General features: G+C 31.6%; 1 protein-coding gene across 2 annotated transcripts in view; it reads left to right on the plus strand.

The window, feature by feature from the left end:
• LOC118187682 (solute carrier family 25 member 44) overlaps positions 1–19,209 on the plus strand; it is a 51,646-nt gene that overhangs the window by 9,170 nt on the left and 23,267 nt on the right. For both annotated transcript variants that reach the window (XR_015041187.1, XM_085816941.1), the window contains exons 3-4: positions 3,946–4,729; positions 11,906–12,033. Coding sequence is in view for 1 of the 2 variants with exons in the window: in XM_085816941.1 (XP_085673067.1) it covers positions 4,072–4,729; positions 11,906–12,033 (786 nt within the window). In the remaining variant the exon portion in view is untranslated. The remainder of the gene's footprint in view (positions 1–3,945; positions 4,730–11,905; positions 12,034–19,209) is intronic.

Genomic DNA, 19,209 nt, shown 5'->3' on the forward strand with positions numbered 1-19,209 from the left:
TTTTTTTTAAAAGAATTAATTCAGGTAATTTAAAATATTTACATAAAATGTAGTAGTTTATATGTTTGAAAATTTATGGTTATTAATTTTGCAAAAAAAGTAATTCATTGAACTTTTATAATTAGGTCATTCAATACTTCATAATTGTAATTTTTCATTTCTCTCCCCCTCCCTTCTCGAAACTCCAAAATGTCGGTAGTAAGTCCGTAAAAGTTTCAGGGGATTTTTTGGGGTCCCACAAACACCCCTGTTGTGTCAAATATTTAAATTCTTTCCATGCACATTTACTTCTACTCAAACGTATTCCAAAGTACTACAAACATATGATTCTCAAAATCACGATCATTAAATTAAAATATAATTAAATTAAAAAACACTACTTAAAATATAAATAAGCACATACATTAAATTAATAAAAATTAGCTTACAATCCTAATTACTTTAAACTAAATCATTGCTAATAACAATTTTCCAATAATACCATATTAATTTATTTACTCCTTACATTTAGAACAATGCATAAAAATAATATCCTCAAATAATTAAAAATACTAACCTAATCTTCTACAGAATCTTGAGTGCATGGCGGATCACAAAATGTCCATTTTCATCAAATTTCTTGCACCGCCATTCAAACTTATTTGTAATATCCTTCCTTTTACACAATCTCATTGGACATTCATACTTATCCGCAATTAACCCGCGAGCACACGCACCGATCCGACGAACACGAGAACACGCCCTGGGTATGTCATACCCGAATAAAAAAATTGTAATTAAAAATTTGTCAAAAAAAAATTAATCGTTTTTTAAAAGAAATTAAATGCAAAACCAAGTTAATACTTCATTTTAGACAAAATAGGAAACAATAAGGAGAGGAAAAATTATTTACTTACTTCTTGAACATTGTTTACAAAATGAGGTCATATGTTCTATACATATACTTTTGCTACAATTTTCTATCTAGTCTAGACAATTTTCTAGTCAATTTTCTATCTATACATATCTTTCTAGTGTTTCTATCTTTTTTCTTGGAGCACTCTGTACACCTCTTGTAAGTCATTTTAGGATTTTTGGGAGACCGTTCATTGTTCGCATGTTCATTGGTGGTCAGTGTTTGTCCAGAATCAGGAACCACAGATGCTTGCCGTCGTTCATTTTGAACATTTTCTATTAGCTGCATCCCTAAGGCTTTGAGAAAAGTACTCATCCCGTTTACGAGTAAAATTTTCTCGTATTGAATCAATATAAATATTTGTATTGTTAACTACATGTTTTAACATATCTTCATCGATAAGCAATGACAAGGAATCTAAAGGTGTTGAGAAGTCTTTAGAATACTTTGTATTTCCAGAGAGTTTAGTTATAATATTTTTGGCGCCAATTCTAACATTAGTCCGGAATTTATTTTTTTCCATTTTTTTCCAACATAAAAACTTATTGCTACATTCTAGAGTTTCATTTTCTGTTTCTGTATCTGAATCACTACTCTCTATGGGTGAATCATGATCACTATTATATTCTTCGTCATCAACATCTTCCTCTTCTTCAATAAATGGATCCTTATCAGAAGAAACTGTTTCAAGAGATTTCTCAATTTTTTCATCTCTTCATCGTAAGGAATATACGGCGCCATGCTTACGACTCAAAAAATACTAAAAGCTTGAAAACGAGAAGTGCGAAGTGACTCACTGAGAAACTCGAGTACACGCACGGGTATGACATGCCCGAATAATGCTGCTCCTAAAAAACCATTGCACTTGCCACCTCAGGAATTTCCCCCATTTAAGTATGTGACCTTGAACTCAGCTACACCAAGTTTCGACCTTTTATGAAATAATGGGCGAGAAATACACAAAAAGAAAAATGCACATGGGTATGACATACCCGCCGCGTGTGCTCGCGGGTTAAGCAATTCTTTTCAATTACACATAAACGCAATTAAAATTTCGGATTTACTTTATATAGGGCATGGGATCCAAATATTAAACAACACTGTTTCACAGAACATAGAATGAAACTAATGCTACAAAGTACAGCAGATATTTTTACAAATTTACCCCCTTTTCCGATTAAAGAACAGTGATTCGTCCATTAATGTCACATGATATATGTCATGATCTCTCATTTCCCTCACACAAAATAATGCGTAATCGGAACTAAGTACTTCTCACATTATTCCCAAAGTCCTAGGTAGTAAACTTTATCGCCTCCAAAATGTCGCCAAACTACCTGTTACCATATTCCAAAGATTAGCCTGTAACTGTTCCATTGGATTTCAGATAAAAAAGTTATAGGAAAAACGGGGGAAAATTATATGATTAAAAAAATATCAAGGAAAACATACTGAAATTATCCAGAAATGTACCTCAAAGGTGCACATAAAGGTCAAGAATGAAAAAGTACGTAAAACGTTAGTTCAATATGTAGACTTTTATGCAATTTAAAAAATAAAACTTCACATGAGAGTGAAATATCAGAAGGATCAGAAAATGTCAAATAAAAGTTCTCATATGTTTTTCTCTACTCATTGTCTCTTGTGATGCAAAATATAATGGATAATATAGATAGGCATTGTTCTTTTATCAGGGCAGGATTCAGAAATGTATGTATATATGCATATATGTAGGGATCATGTATGCATGTATATATATAGAATGTATGTATGTACATACACACATATATCCTTTCATACATGATTTCTGAATCCAGTCCCAATAACAGAAGAGCACCTGTAAATGTTATTGTGTTGTTATTTTTGCATTTTTACGCAATGCAAAGGTAATTTCATGTTTACTTATATTTTGAGGATTGTTAATTTGTGGACACTATTTGTATTTGATACCTCTATAATTTTTTAGAACTTGCAATTGATGTGAGATTTGTGAAAATAGGTTGAAATGAAAGGGAAAAAGTGCATTAATTGACTGGTGTGTAAATGAAGGTTTACTTAGTAGCCATAGTCCGGAACTACGTAGTATATTTTTTACTGTTATTTTTGTGAATTTCTGTGGCGATGCCGATATACGGATTGTAGTTCAGATAATTTTAGGAAATTTTTGGATGCTGTTAAGGAATTTTGTGTGCCACAGATTGAAGATGAACGAATTTCTAAATAAGGGGATATTTACTTTGTTTAATGCTAAAATACATTACAGGTTTTTTTCCTTTTTTGTGTTATTTTATTGTTTGGTTTAAAATGTAGTTTATTGAGATCATGTATTTTTTGTTTGCCTTTACTGTAAAGTTGGGTGCTCCTTTGACTTTTTAAGTGAAAATATATCGATGTGTACATGTACAAACTCAAGGGAGTGCATAAAGCATAGTTTGTGCAATTCTATGATGTTTTTTAAGTGAAAATAGGTCGATGTGTACATGGATAAAGTCTTTTTTGTGCAATTTGGAGATTTTGTTTTAAGTGAAAATGGAGCCTATACAAGTACTGGAGTTATTTCTGCTTTTTTAAATGTAATTTTTAAGCATGATGACTTCTTGGAAGACAGCTACATAAATATTAGCCTTGCTCCCAAAAAGAAATATTGCTATGTTATGATTGTATGTAAACAGGAGCTAAATACAAAATGAAGCATTGGCTTTAAGAAAGATGCTGGTCTGAGACTGAATCAAATTATGCCATATTTACATTCATAATTTTCTCTCTTGCATATTCCCCTATTTTTTTTTAACATGTTATGTAGAAATCACTGATTTATGACAGTAACATAAAATGTTTGCCTGGAAGATTTTTGACTTTTCCACAAGCTGCAAAAGTGGCAGAAATTTCTGTGTTCCATAAAAAAATGCCTGTAGCTGTAAATGCTAGTTTTTTTTTTTTTTTGGATAGTAAAAATATTTTTCTAGTTTAAGCTTTTCATAGAGATACTGTTACTTTTATTATTTTTGCTTAATTTCCATGCATTTATGAATTTTTTTTCGTTTTTGCAGGTTATGGCTGCCTTATGTCGGAAATGTTTTTCCTACTTAGGACTACTAATGTAATGTATAAGTAATTCCTATTTATTATTTTAGTAATGGATAGTTCATGTTATTCTTGACCTTCAGTCACATATTATGACGTGCCAAATAGATACTATGGATCCTCCAAGAATATTAACCATTGAATGGGAAATGATGGACAAAACCCGCTTTTTCTCTCTTTCAATGGTAAACTCGTTTGTTTTACGTGGTGTTCTATATCCTTTTACTGTCATCAAGACTCGTCTTCAAGTTCAACGACAGAATGCTTTGTATAAAGGAACATTTGATGCTTTTGTTAAAATTCTACAATATGAAGGTATATGTGGTCTGTACAGAGGATTCTGGATTAATACCATACAAATTGCATCTGGTATTGGGTACATAATAACATATGAAAAAGTAAGACATATGTTAGCTATTTATGCTGGCATAAATGACAGAAGAATAAAAGGTCTCATTGGTGGTGGTTGTGGATCATTGGTTGGACAAACGGTTATAACACCTTTCGATGTTGTTTCTCAACACATGATGATTCTTGGACAGTTGAAAAATAAATCTACAGCTAATTCACCTGTAATGAATCCATTAAATATAAATATATATGAATCTAGGAAGAGTCTTGCAATGACTATTGTGAAGGAAGTGTACAAAAAGGATGGTTTTAGAGGATTCTATAGAGGCTATTATGCTTCACTCTGTACATATGTTCCTAGCAGTGCTCTGTGGTGGATGTTTTATCCAGTATATTCAGGTATTGTATAGTTTTTTTGTTTCATTCCTGTTATGTATTTTTATTCATAATAAATTTATTTTCAGAAAATTGAGAGATCCTAAAATCTTCAGCACCAATTCCCTAATTCAGCATTAATGCCCTAAATTAATTTTAGAACAGATTTTTGATATCACTTTCTGTTGTTCATCTGCATAACTTCATGTGGGCTTTAGAGTTTGATTTATACTTTTTTCAGATTCAATGTCAATCATTTCTTCAACAGCAAAACTACCAAATGATAATTTTCTTCCATGCACCAAATTTAATGAAGTTCTGTTTTTTTAACATATATCAGAGTTTCTTGAGAGTACCTGAAAATTATTTTCAAAAAATAGTTTAATTAAATTTTATAAAATACTTTATGAATCCCCCAAGCATATATCATTTTGCAATTAATGCATGTTGAAGATATATGGCAGTTCTCCTAGGCCTGATATCATACACCCTTTTATTTCAGATTAATAACTATTTCAAACAATTTTTCCATCTGCTTTGCCATTGTAAGAAAGATGCACAATTTTTTCCCTTTTTTCGCTAACAATTGTAGGTTCGTTTTCAACAACCAATCAGATGTCAGCATCGTATCTCCAGTAGTCAACTGTCATTTGTATTGGAGAACTAGTTTCCCCTTTACGTAGTAACCCCAAAACAATCTGCTATGATTGGCTGTTTCATATCATGTGACAGAGAAAAACTGTGATAAAGAGTTGTTCTTCCGAACTGTTTTGAATGTGTTAAATGTGCTGGCCAGCATAAATCATCTGACTGTATTACTAAAAGAATTCCTAAAGTTAAGTGTTGTAACTGAAATGAAGAAGGTTATATGTCCAATTACAGCGGATGTTTTAAGTTCTCCAAATTGTTAAACTATAATGTAAATAGTACTTATAAAACTGATCACAAAAATGTACTTGTAAAATCTAATGACTCTGACAAAGCTGTTAAATCTTCACGTTACTCCTGGCAATTCATATGGAAATGCTACTAAAAACATTTTTGGTAAACTACTAAATACTTTACCAAAAATGTTCCTAACTCTGCACATGTCAACAAAAATGTTAATAATGGTAATGATTCAGGTTTTTGATCATTTGTTGAAATCTTCAAACTCATTAAAAAATTCTATAATATGTTTAAGGGTTATTCCCTGTCTAATATAATTAAGAAAATAGCGGCTAAAATGGACGGAAATTCAAGCTACAGAACATGTAATTGATAAACTGTTCCTACTTTTCAATCTGATTGAAGAAAATTTTGTAAACAACAATGCCATCAGTAACTAAGTACTACATGCGACTGTTACAGTCCCTAATGTAAAAATTATATGTACAGTCAAAAGTCGTTAATCTGCACTCGTCGGGACTTCGGCGATTCCGGATTATCGATTTTTCCGGATTATAGATCATCAGTTTAAATCTGGTAAGATGGCATGCAGAAATTATAAAATTAAAAATATTAAACCGTAATTTATGAAATAAAGAAATATGATGATCTAAAAGGTAACAAAATTTACAAAAAAAAAAAAAAAAAAAGCTTAATATTTATTTGTTTACTTTATTAAACATTTCTTTCAATGTAAGTTGTTAAAGTTGCTTAGTTTTATGTGCTAATACTTTCTCTTTAATTCTATATAAACAGACATAATTTCTTGTTCAGTTAAAAAGTTCCACTGTTCAAGTCCTATAATTGTTGTGCCAAGAATACCGACTAACTTGTCAATCGAAATTTTTTCGTTTTCACTGACCTCTCTGTCACTTTCTTCATGCCTTTATCCATTTTTTTGCAGCAATTTCACTTTTTGTTTAATGGACATCGAAACATACTTTCGCTTTGTATATCCTTTGGTAGCTCCAGCATCGGAAATTCTATTTGACATAATCGAAAGTTCAAGCTTGCTTTTAAAAAATTGCTCTAACAGTTTGTAAAAAATAATAAGCCAGATCCAATTCGAAGATTAAGGAACAATGCAATCTGCAACATTAACTGAAATAGATAATTTTAGCTTATATCGTCCGTTATGCATTAAACGCGCATGCGTAAACGTATTATGCTCTTGTGCACACGCATATGCGCAGCCGACGCATGCGCAGCAAGTTTGTAGCTTTGAGGTCCAGATTATAGATCATTCCGGATTATGAGTGTCTGAATTAATGACTTTTGACTGTATATATTTAAAAAAAAACTTAAACTTTTACATATAGATATACAACATTTAAATAATCGACTTGTTGCTTCTCGTTCTGTTACTTTTAACTTTGTGCTTTAGCCATTATTTCTCTGTATCTTGCTACAAATTAAAAAATTTACAATGCATTGTAAATAATTGCTTGTTTATTTCAGTGTCTCACTTGTTGTAATTGCTTAATTACACTTCCTAAATTTTCTAGTTTATATCTTCTCACCAACAAATTCGTACTTCTTGTATGTATGCACTTGTTTATGTACTTTCTTTGCAGCATTCCCTGTCATTACCTTGAATGGTTTACCACATGCTTGATTTTTACTGCCTATTGAATTTTTAACGAGCATATTTTAATATTTGCTTAATTTAGTACAAATTCTCATGAATCTATACTTTGAATTAAGTTTAGGCAACTTTATTGAACACAGTTCGTGTATGTAAAATCAAATTATGTTTCAAATTACTATCTGTTTATTTTTGACATGATTAAGAAAAGCTCAATTTCTTGTTCAATTAGGGTAGGGCCTTCGGCCCATGCACCCCAGTGTCCCAACAGTCCCTTACTAGTCAAATGTTTTGAATGTATGATATGACCTTAACAAGCCAGTTGGTTTGGTTGCATTTATTAAACGTGTTTGCTTGCTTCATGTTCGTGTGCCTGATTCTGATTGATTTTATAATATTTCAGACTTCTCTTAATTATTATATTAAGGCAAATATTATTCATATGATAAATAATTTCTGATATATTTCATATTCATTCAGAACTCAAGAATTTAAAATTTTGTTTATAATTGTGTCCATCTAGTGATGTTTTTTCAGAATATCGCAGTATTTTGATAAATTTTGCAGTACTTTTCTGTTAATAGGAGTTTTAAACATTGGCATGAAACTAAACTAGATAGTGGTAATCCTAATGATGCGTAAAGCTTCATGAAATTAAAGAAGTTGTAATAACAATAGTATATCATATATGTTTAATTGCGTATACATGGGGTTCTCCCCATATGTACAGCAATCTGTTTTTGCTTCGAAACGTCACAGCTTGAGCAAATTCAGCATCATGCACAGCCTTGGCATTGTGCAGCTATTCACTGCACAACTATTCGTGATGCAAAATATACGGGTTACTGCATTTGGAGACTGATGTTCCATCAACAGGCATGTACAAATCTTATTTTTATTGTATAGATTTTTGTCATAACATCTTAGAGTTAGACATTTTCATTAATATTATTGAAATTTGAGCTATTCGTAACTGTACAGATAAAAATAAAAAGCAAAAAAGCTTTCATATTAGGTCATATCTTTAGCTTTAAATTCATTTCATAAAATGATTAATAAAAGAGAGGCATATCAGTTAGACAAAATGAGAATCTTCTGCACCAAAATGTTATCTGATGTAAATGTGAACTTAACCTCTTCACTTCTAATGTTGAAAAAAAAAATGAAGCTTCATGTGCATTCATGATCTTGAAGCACTTAATGTCACTGTGTGTTAAGCACATTTTGCAATTAAAATAGCATGGAAAAAATTCTGATAAAGTCTGCTTTATACTGAAGTGTTTAGATTCTTGTGTTTGTTAATTTTTGTAAAATAAACAGAAAACTCTAATACTTACTATTAAAATGAAAGCTCAAAATAAATAAATGTACAGTCCCACATGATTAAACAAACCTGTCTCAAAGAATGCCTATTTTATGCTAGTTGTTGAGGCCCAGTATAGTCATGTCTTAGTTCGACCTCTTTATATTTCCAAAGTTTTTTTGCTGGGGCTTTGGTTCGAAATCTCAATTTTGATTGAAATGGGTCTATTAGACCCAGCGTGCCTATTCGTATTACTATTGCATAGTTGATTTATGATAGTATAGAAAGCGGCAAATATGTTGCATAATTAATCTTACAACGAAGAAATGTTGCAAAAGTAATTAAACACATCACCTGACGAAGAATATATTGGAACACATGGAAACTCTTGAATGTGCTGCTAACATCTGTTGTTGCATTTTTCTCTGTGTGTATAGTGCTAATAAAGAAAATTAATATCGATAAAGGTATACAACTTTTTTTTCATATGCTAATATATGATGCAATTTTCTATTCCTTTAAAAAATTCTATTTCATGAAAGCATTTGGAGAAATTAAAAATTTTAATGTGCATATTTTTAAAATTTGATCATAAAATTTATTATGGACATAGATGTAACAGTTTTTCTGAAGATTTATATTTTCTTCAAAAAACACTAATTGGGGTTTTTTTGACACAGTGCCCAACTCGTATTCCAGGGTTAATAATATTGTTTATATTTATATATTTATTTCTGTGTAATAATGAAGTCTAAGAATTTAAATATCAGCAACTATTATAGCCTACTGCCATATTTGTTGGATCAGTGCATAAGTCTGCCTTTCTTCATCCTGTGTTATGAAGCTTTCGTTTTTCATTATTCAGTTGTTTGTTTGGAGTTTAATTTGAAGACTGGCCTGGAAGACCTCATTTTGTTGAAAATCAGCTAAATCAGATTGTTTTACAATAATCCTCATCAAACAACATGCTCAGGATTATGCCCATGTGTCGAACTTATGCCCCAACCCAATACATAAAAATTTTTAACCTACTTACAGCATCATTCAACATATCAAATGATATTGTGGGCCTAGCGAATTAAACTCATCAAGTTTTATAATTATTGATTTGAGTCAAATAACTGCAGTTCTTACTCACTGTCTAATGCAAGCTACAACTGTTAGTTGGTATAGGAAAGCACACTGCCTGAGTAGTGTATGAGCAAATAGAAAAAGTCTCTGTTCGCAGCACTCGAACGGTGTTCAGGCAAAACAGTTAAGTGGTTAAGCAATGTATACCCATTAAGCTACAATGTAATCCTGCGTTTAACATGATGAAATTTTATTTGTAACCAGAGCGTAAGTCAAATATTGTTTATGGATAAGCTTCATGATATCACTAGAGTTTAAGGCATGTACTAATTTAATTTTGTGTATGTATGTGTTTCTTACCAAGAATACAAAATGTCCGAGTGTTGCAATTTTCCTTAGATTCCTGAGGAAAAAAATCGTATATGACATACTTTCTTTTGGCATATATCCTTAACACCAAACATCACGAGTTTGGTTTGGCCTCTTTCTTCTCAAAAATTGTGTTAATAACTATTGCTCGTGTAACTATGCTTTTCATCTAATTATAGTTGTTGTTTCACTGAAATGCAGTTCACTGTTTGGGATTTAGAATGCTTCAAATTAAATTGCTCCTGTTATTTTGCTAATCCAGACACTAGATCTCGTACCCAATTTATTAAGCTTTTGCGAATCCCTGCTATGCAAAATGCTGTTTCAATTTTGTGCCTGTTCTTTAATCTCATGATTTATTATTTTTACTGCAGTGTTTATAATTATTATTATTTTATTTATTAATTTATTTTTTTAGTTTTGTGCATTTTATTTAGTCAATGTAGGACACTAACTACCTTTTTTGTATTTGCTTTTGTTTCATGTTCTCCCTTTTTTTATTTTATTAAAATTGTTTCAGCGATGAAATCAGCTGAAATCAAAGGTCTACTATTGAGTCTAAGGCATAGAGAAATAAATAAATTAGAATGGGACGATATGGAGTGGGAAATGCTTGATATTACTTGAACAGAAAAAGACTAGTGAAATTAATATATCATGGGAAACAAAGTTGACAGTTTGTTATTTTGCAATTATAAATTTGTTAAAGTGTATTGGATTAAGCTGGCCATATTTCAAGATGTGATTATATCTTTATGAGATATTGGGTTTTTTACATTTTATATATTTTAATTGCGTACTAAACACAATTTTTTTAAATGTAAAATTTTGAAAAAATTTTATCAAACTTGCAGATTTCATCAGGTGTAGTTATTTTAATTTTTGCCGCTTTGAACTAACATAGTTTTCTAGATACATCCCTAAATCCCATGGTTCAGTACTTAGTTGAAAATAATATTCAACTAAAATAATAAAATTTATATAGCATTTTCATTGTAATAAAATTTATGTAGACTTCCAGTTTTCTTGAATATGTTGACATCCTTTCAAGCAATAAGGTACATCTGTAAAAAATTAAATTGCAGAATTTAAACTCCATTTGTTCACTGTCACAGTACATATAACGAGGTGTTTTCAAAAAGTTTTGAGACTAGATATGTTTACCTGTCATATATGTATACCCAAGTTTCTGTACCGATAGTGATCTTTGACATGAAAGACGAGTTATCCATAGCACACTGACAGAGTTTTGGCAGACTTAGACACGTTACTTCTGCTTCTGGGTCAGCAGTCTAAAACAAACGTAGCAGCAACATGGCTTATGTTTGAATCATGCGTGAGGATTGCCTGGACTGTTGCTGATGGCATTCTGACAATGGCAGCACTGTTTTGGATTGTTCTCCTGATGATCCTTATGCACGGATTGCTGAATGTTTTCGACATTTTTGAGTTTTTCCTGTTGAAAGTCGCCCTGATCTAGTCATCTTCCAATGATGTTGAAGCATGCATGCCGCTTAAAACAGCTCAAACGACTCATTGCAGCATCGCAGAAAACTAGCTGAATCATGCCAAGTGTCTCTGTGGCAGATTTTGCCCAATTTTACACAGAATTTCACATTTGTTCATTGTTCTAACTTGCTTCCCTTGATGAAATAACAGATGTGATAACACAAGTGTCAGAATAGCACCAGCTGCATAGCTCTGGGTATACACAGGATGGCACTGCTTGCCACACTGAGTTATGAAGTTCATTGTTCTCTGTGCCTGTACATTTAACTTTGTTCTGCTATCTGTTGTCGTGTTACAGAACTAGTTGCAAAATTTTTGATAGCAACTCGTATGTTTAAGAAAAAGATATGTTTCAATGGCTTGCAGTTATTTGGCAGTGCTATGGAAAGGTAATATTAAATCAAATATGTTAAATGCTATATTTATTGTGTTTTAGATGCGCTGGCTTCAGTAGTTCCATTGTGGACATCTCATATGTTTATTCATTGTGTTGGTGGTCAGTTGAGTGGCATTACTGTTGCTGTGATTACTAATCCATTAGATGTTATTCGAGCTCGTATTCAGGTAAGAAATCTTAATTTTCTTATTGAAGATTAAATGGTACTGTATGAGAGTTCTTATATTTAAAAATAATTATCTCTCTTAATCCTAACCATAAAGTAAAGTAAACTGTCCAAAAAAGTTTCCTTTAGGTTGTAATAAATATGGTAAGCATGTATGACTAGTAAAAAAGATAAAAAAATATTAAATCTTAAGATAGTAGTTAATTGAAATGTTCTTAAACCTTTTGTCGAATGTTATTCAGTTTTGTCTGTTTTGTTCTTAAATGGTTATAATAAGGATGGAAAGTATTATTTGATAACAACAATAACATCTGCCAAAGAAACAGTGTTAGAACATTTGTTTCTGAAAAGGAAAATTCTAATGCTGTTCTTAGATTTTACCTGTGTTGAGTGTATTGAAAACAGCAAAATATATTTCTGATCCTATTACAGAAGATTTGAAAAGTTGTTTATATTTTAACTTTCCCTTTGATTTTAGTACCAACATTTCAGCAACATTATAGTGTTCTGTTTTTGTTATATACTGTAATCTGAATTTTGTTGTAACTGTAGTAAATATGTTACTTTACTATACCTTTCTTCAAGCTAAGTTTTGCAGTGCATCTCTGCCTGAACTAGATGCCATGAAGAAAACTAATAAATATAGTGAATTTAATCTTTTCACATGAATTGAACTGCACAAAATTTAAAAACAAACTTGTTGAAAGAAGTTAAGTGATAACTATAGTGACATTCTTTTGCATACCTTAGCACAGACGAAAAGTTCTGGATCTTTTATGTATTCTTTGTGCTAGAAATTAATTTTATTTTTACACAAAAATATGCAGTACAGTAGACACCTGATTAATCAGAGTAACATAGGGGATGATGGTCACAAATAAGCAACAGGACAGTCCACGATGACTTTCCTAATGTAACAAAATAGGAGGAGAATGAAAATGATCAACTTTGAAACATTTTACACACTCACAGTTATAGATTGCTCTTCAGAATCAAGCTTTTAGTTCTTTCTTTCTTGATAGCTATAAAAATTGTTAACAAGCATCCATGGCAATCAGCTGTCAAAACATCTGACTGCTTTTCCTGAGCACTTAACTTACATTATCCTCTTTAATTTTCCTCTGCTCTGTTTTAAGCAATCTCATTATTTTCATTAGCAATATTTTACTGCACCTTTTTACTCAGAAATTTCTTATTTACACTACAAAAGCTTCCAACCTTAAGAGAAATTGTGATTTGGATTGTCCATTGATGTTATAGTAAAAATTTTCGGTATGATTATTAAGAATGAATTTTCACTTCATGAAGTATTGAAAAATAAAGGAAAATTGTGTGCTAATTGAAGAATAAGGAAAAAAAAGTGTGCTAGTTTTCTCATTGCACCACAAATTGCAAGAGCTATTTGCCGTAGTATAAGATAAAGGGCTAATGAAAGTAGTAAAGCTTTAAATTTTTGTCCTGATAGTGATAGGGCTTGATTTTTCCATGCTGAATAATAAATGGGCTCAGACTGCATCAAGATATTGTACCTCATACTTATAGGGGCCACTTATGTTCTTCAAAGTCATTAAAAAGCAGGTAGGCGTGAATGTTTCTCTGGATGTTCTCTAGACATAAGTTTGTCCAGCAGTCTGAAATAGGATGAATGCTGATTCATCAGATCATTTGACTTACTGTCGCTGCTATAAGGCCTAGCTTAGATGTATTATGGACGTCGCTTGAAAGCATTAAATGATGTTACGTATGATTTGTGAATTGCCACTCTTTTATAAATATTCATGGCATGGAATTCCCTTCTGATAGTTTTGATTAAAGTAGGTTTCTGAAGATTTGTGTTCATTTTGGATATTATCTGGAATAGTGATTGCTTATGCTTTCAGGCCACTGCATGCTTCAGCATCTTTCTTTAAAGCAAGTTTTATCTTTTTTCCACCATTGTGCCTTTACGAGATCATCTTAATGCTTTTTGCATATGCTGTTATAATGGCTGATATCATATTTCTTGCACATGGAAAAAGTTTTATTGTTTCCATAAGTGAGGCTGCAACAATCATGCATGCATCTTTATAAATCTGTTGGGCTTGACATTTCAAGTTATCTCAGATAGCATAGTAGGTGCGTATATTATCTATGACAGCTGTCGAGAACTAATACTTTCCCAATGACAAGCACTACATCACAGACTTCTGTAACAGGTGGCATAGTTCAATTGCTGGAATGCAGCATATTTCACAGATGTTCATATTATTTTGGACCTCCCAGTTTTAGGTTTTGCCATGGGACTGCCAGTTTTTTGCCTATCTCCCAGTAGACCATCGAATTTCCCAGTTTTATTTTTTTAGCTTTTACTAATTTAAGTATAACTTTTATGAAGATTCAACCAAATGTTTAATCAGTAAATATTTGTATTTAATTATTTTTACGTGAATGTGTATTACATTATTAAGTTTATCTGCACAATAATATGTAAATTAATTATTAATTTTTTATTAAAATTAATTTGATAAATGAAAGTTTGTCTTATAAGGTATTTCTTCCACCTTTTTGGCATGCCTTCATGGTGTGGTGTCTGCAAGCTGGGCGTATTCTACAGGTCCATGGTTTGATTCCCGGCGAAGATGCTGCTCATTTTTCATCTTGCCTACTTCCAAAAAATACCTAATGTTTCTACAAGTGGCACCCAAACTAAAAGGGTGGTGGTTGATGATTTCCCACACCCAGGATTTGGTGATTGGATCCCCTAAAACCCCAGTCACCTTTTAAAAGGGGGTATAAGGTATTTCTCCCACCTTCTTGGCATGCCTTCATGGTGTGGTGGTCTGCACGTTGGCACATATTCCAGAGGTCCGCGGTTTGATTCCTGGCAAAGGTGTTGCTAATTTTTCATTTCTTCTGCTTCCAATTAATCCTAATGTCTCTACAACCTTCCCTAATCAGAATTTTCTCAGTGTAAACAAATACCAATGAAATTAGCCAAAGAACATAAAATTTGGGACATGTAATTAAATATTAATATATTTTACATCAGAATCATATAATAAATAGTTCAATGAACTGGACTGTGTGTTTTCAAGTGAATTAAAATTTATTTCAAATTCTTTTAAAAGGTGCCTCCACACAGTGTGAGAACTTCTGGTTTTTATATATTTCAGGTTTGGCATTATGGCATATGTTATATAAATATCCTGTTTCACGTGGCATATGCCTTTTATCTATGGTATATAATGGAATGATTTGCTTATGAATATGAAGGCATTATCTTTCAGTTGCAACAAAAGCTAAACAAGATGATATTCAAATATCTCTTGAAAACTACCCAATAATTTTAAATTGTTTAGTTTTATCTTAGAAATTTAAGATCAGATTTCTAGATTTAAAAATATTAAGAACTGTCTTGCTTTTTGAAAATCTGTCATGTAAAAAGGAAAGATTAGGATTATTTAGATTATGCCAAAACACTTTGAGGACTATCTGCCTAAGAGGAGGGAGGGCTTTTTAATAAACTGGCTCATATTTGCATGAGGAAAACTACAAAATACCCAAACCATTTGTTGGGATTTGAACTGAAGTCAAATTACCAGCATTCTGTGATTTATTTTTCATCAGGTTGCTGGCTGGCCCTGGAATCTAGAAACAATACTTATTGTAAAAATTGTTCATTTGGATGCAATTATGCAGTGCTTTTTGACAAATTTTTCAAAGTAATATGAAATTGGAAATTAGGTGGAATTTGCTGAATTTTAGAATGTAGTGCCTAAAAAATATAAGTATATAAAAAAGTGTGCACAAGGGTGGCTCTTGTTTTTTGCATCAATAGATCCTTGTAAATCACTTTAATCTAAAATGAAATATGCTGAGACCTTGTGTAGAAAATAGCCTATTAATACTCACTTTAACAATGCATATTAAGATTAGCATGTAGTGGCTAAAAATCTGATTTGTCAAAAATAGTAAAAGGTTTGTATTAGTATTTAAAATTACCTTAATTTTAAAATAAACTTGGATACATTAAGGTTTTTATTTATTTTTTTTTTTTTATTTTTCTACTATTAAACTATGAGATATTTTAAATTACTTTGCAAACTGCATAACATAGCTAATATATGCATATACCCCCCAAACAAAAAGAGCTGTGTGTAAGAGGATTTAGAGTTGTACTGAAAATGTCAATGGGGCATTGCATATATTCAAAAACTGAAATATTCTCCTTTATGTTGAACATTATTTACAGTTTCATACTTGCTGTTTAATTTATATTTTTAGCTAATTTTTATTGGATGTGTAAATAAATTTTGTGTGTGTTTCTGTGAAGTTTTTTGCATTCTTACATATATTCATGCAAACATTAATATTAGTACACTTGTATATATTTTGCCCTGTGCCTCACTAAGGGAAAGTACTATGATATGATTTATCATACGCTCCTTCCAGAAAAAAGATGCTTGCTGTGTAAAACTAATTTAGAAAATAGTGCACCAAAATATTCATTGCTCTGAAAAATCTTATAAGTATCATTAATATCAGTAGTAAGTTCAGCAAGGAGTTTCCAAAATCATAATATGTAAAAGCTGACTGCAAGAATGGGTAAAAATTTCTTGAACTGAAAAAAATTTTCAAAAATTATTTCAAACAAACAAAAATTGGCTGTGTGATGGCTCAGCAGCAACTCTTTGGCCCAGCAGTAATTTGTTTAAAGTGTGAAATTGCACATGTAATTGATAAAGATTTAAACTTGATATTAATTCAAAATTTCATAAAACAAAAGCTCAAAAGTTAGTTTTTACAATTTTTGTATTTTAAGTGTATATTTGGCATATGTAAGAGTTGTTACTTTTCTTGTGAAAAAAAATTGTTATATTCTAGGACAAGTGGGTAGCTTTTCCTTCCTTACTGATCAGAGAAATTTTATGAAATGCTGTAAAGATTCTTTATATTCTTGCACTTCAGTTCCTTCTGTCTGATAATATATGTATAATGATGGGTTTTTGTCATCTGTCGGAGTGATAGCCAATGAATATGGGGATATAGTGCAAGCTTTAATCCAAACTTATGTAATTTCCTCTAATTCTGAGCGTCTTTGGCCCTCAATGAGTATCATTTTCTGATGATTCTCAGCATTGGATGTTTTCTTTCTCAGGGCACTGTGAAGATGGTCCAATTATGAGCAGTGAAAATATTTGATTTAACGGTGATCGAAAGAGACAATATTCTGTTGGAACACTATCCAGAGAATGAAGGAGGTGCAATAAGTTCACGCCCAAACATCTGCAACTTCCTCTTATTTTGCTGCATATCATCTTGGTTAGAATATCAGTGCCCTGAAGATAACCAGCATTGCTTGTTTTTATCTCAGGGTATTGTGAACACAGTCCAGCTGTGAGCAGTGCTCGTTCTGCCTTCCCATTTAAAGTTTGATTTGATGATAGAACTCCTCAATAGATTACTTTCCTGAAATACTGCCACATGCTGAGCAGAAATTTTGTTGATGTAATCCTTGTTTTATGCTGTATCCTTAATGTTTTGATAGAAAAATTTGTCTGTATTCTACTAGGTGATATTTGGGAGAAGAAAAATTTACACTTCTCTATTTCTTTTTGACATCTGATATGAAAATATTTAACCTTTCCATAAATTCCAAGGTGTGAATTCCTTCAGCTATCTTCTATGGATCCCAAACTTCACCAATCCTGACTGAAAGTATTCTTGTTGCATATTGAAGATATTACTGATTTCTGCACTATACTTGTACAAAACAGTAGTTGATGGGCTCCTTATGGATTCCAATTTTTCCCCTTCTGTTGCTGATCATTTGGCATAATATGTAGTTCCATTACCCCTGCCTTTTAGTAAATTAGACACAGCCCAATCTCATACCTAGTTCCCTACCATAAACATTCATAATATTTATATAAATAGTTGTGTGCCTAGAGTATGTGTTTCCTTGTTAGTATATGGCAATATATTTGTATAAATAGCATGTAAAAGCATCTATTTTTTTTTTTTTTTTTCCCTCTATGAATGTGAGATTCCATTGGAATTATCTGTAAGTTACATGTGTCTTAATTACATGAAGAAGTTAAGAATTTTTTAAAAAAGCAGTTAAATTTCTTCTTTGTAGCCTTTTGATTGACTATCTTATCTGTTTAACACAGTTTTCATTCAGTAAGCATAAAGTTCTTTAAAATTCATAACTAAATCCATTAGTTTTTTTTCTGACATTTGTCAGTGCATGATAAGTAAAGAAAATGAAATAAAAATTGTTCAAGCTTTATTCATGTTTATTCTGTGCGACTCCACTGAATTATACAAATGATGTGAATGCAATAGTAGTTATCTTATTATTTATTGCAGTGTATCTTTTGTTACTGTCTCCAGAGCAATAACAGTGCAGTTATTAAGATTATTTAGATTTGGAGGCAAAAGATCACTTGAACTCAGTATCTTCAATCTAACCCTAAAAGAAAAATTGCTGTAAAACTTCAAGTTAGCAGATATATTGTGGGTAACTAGATGTATGGCTGAGGGAGCCATTTCATGAAGAAAACATAATCTGAATGGATATTTTTTCCTCCTCAGTAAATCTCTCAGCATCTTTTTGATCGCATTAAAAAAGTGTTCTTTTTCACTTGAGTGCAAAAGCAGTGTGATTTTGTGTGAGGAACAAAACACTGCTGTTCGGATAATTGGTGTTTTATTGTGGTGGACTGAAATGTATTGCAGAAGTAATAAATACTCACAAGTAGCGTATATGCTTAATATACTGTCCTTCAGATTCAGGTACCAGCTGAAATTACTAAATAGTTTGCTCACACAACTGTGTTTCTGCAGAGATTTATCCATTTACATGTTAAATTTACAAGATGCTCATTAAACATAACTTTCTTTTAGCTATTCCGTATATATAGATATATAAGATCGTAAAAATTCTCATCTAGTGAAGATGTTTTTCATATAACAGAAAAATAGTGCCTGGTTATTCTTTTGCTTCCAAAATAACTGTGAAGTCACTTCACTGGTATTGTAGTATGCAGTAGATCCTTATTTTACATGAAAATAATGGTATTCAGACACCACTCCTGTAATGTTGGTATAATGTTGTTTTACAAAGAAATTCATGTTAGTAGATATGTTAGTAGTAACAGATATGTTACTTCAAGACGAATTTCTTCAAGGTAAA

Source organism: Stegodyphus dumicola, chromosome 5, assembly GCF_044657685.1.
Source record: "Stegodyphus dumicola isolate Sdum_Otavi_A_Nest chromosome 5, ASM4465768v1".
In the NCBI taxonomy this organism is placed as follows: Eukaryota; Metazoa; Arthropoda; class Arachnida; order Araneae; family Eresidae; genus Stegodyphus; species Stegodyphus dumicola.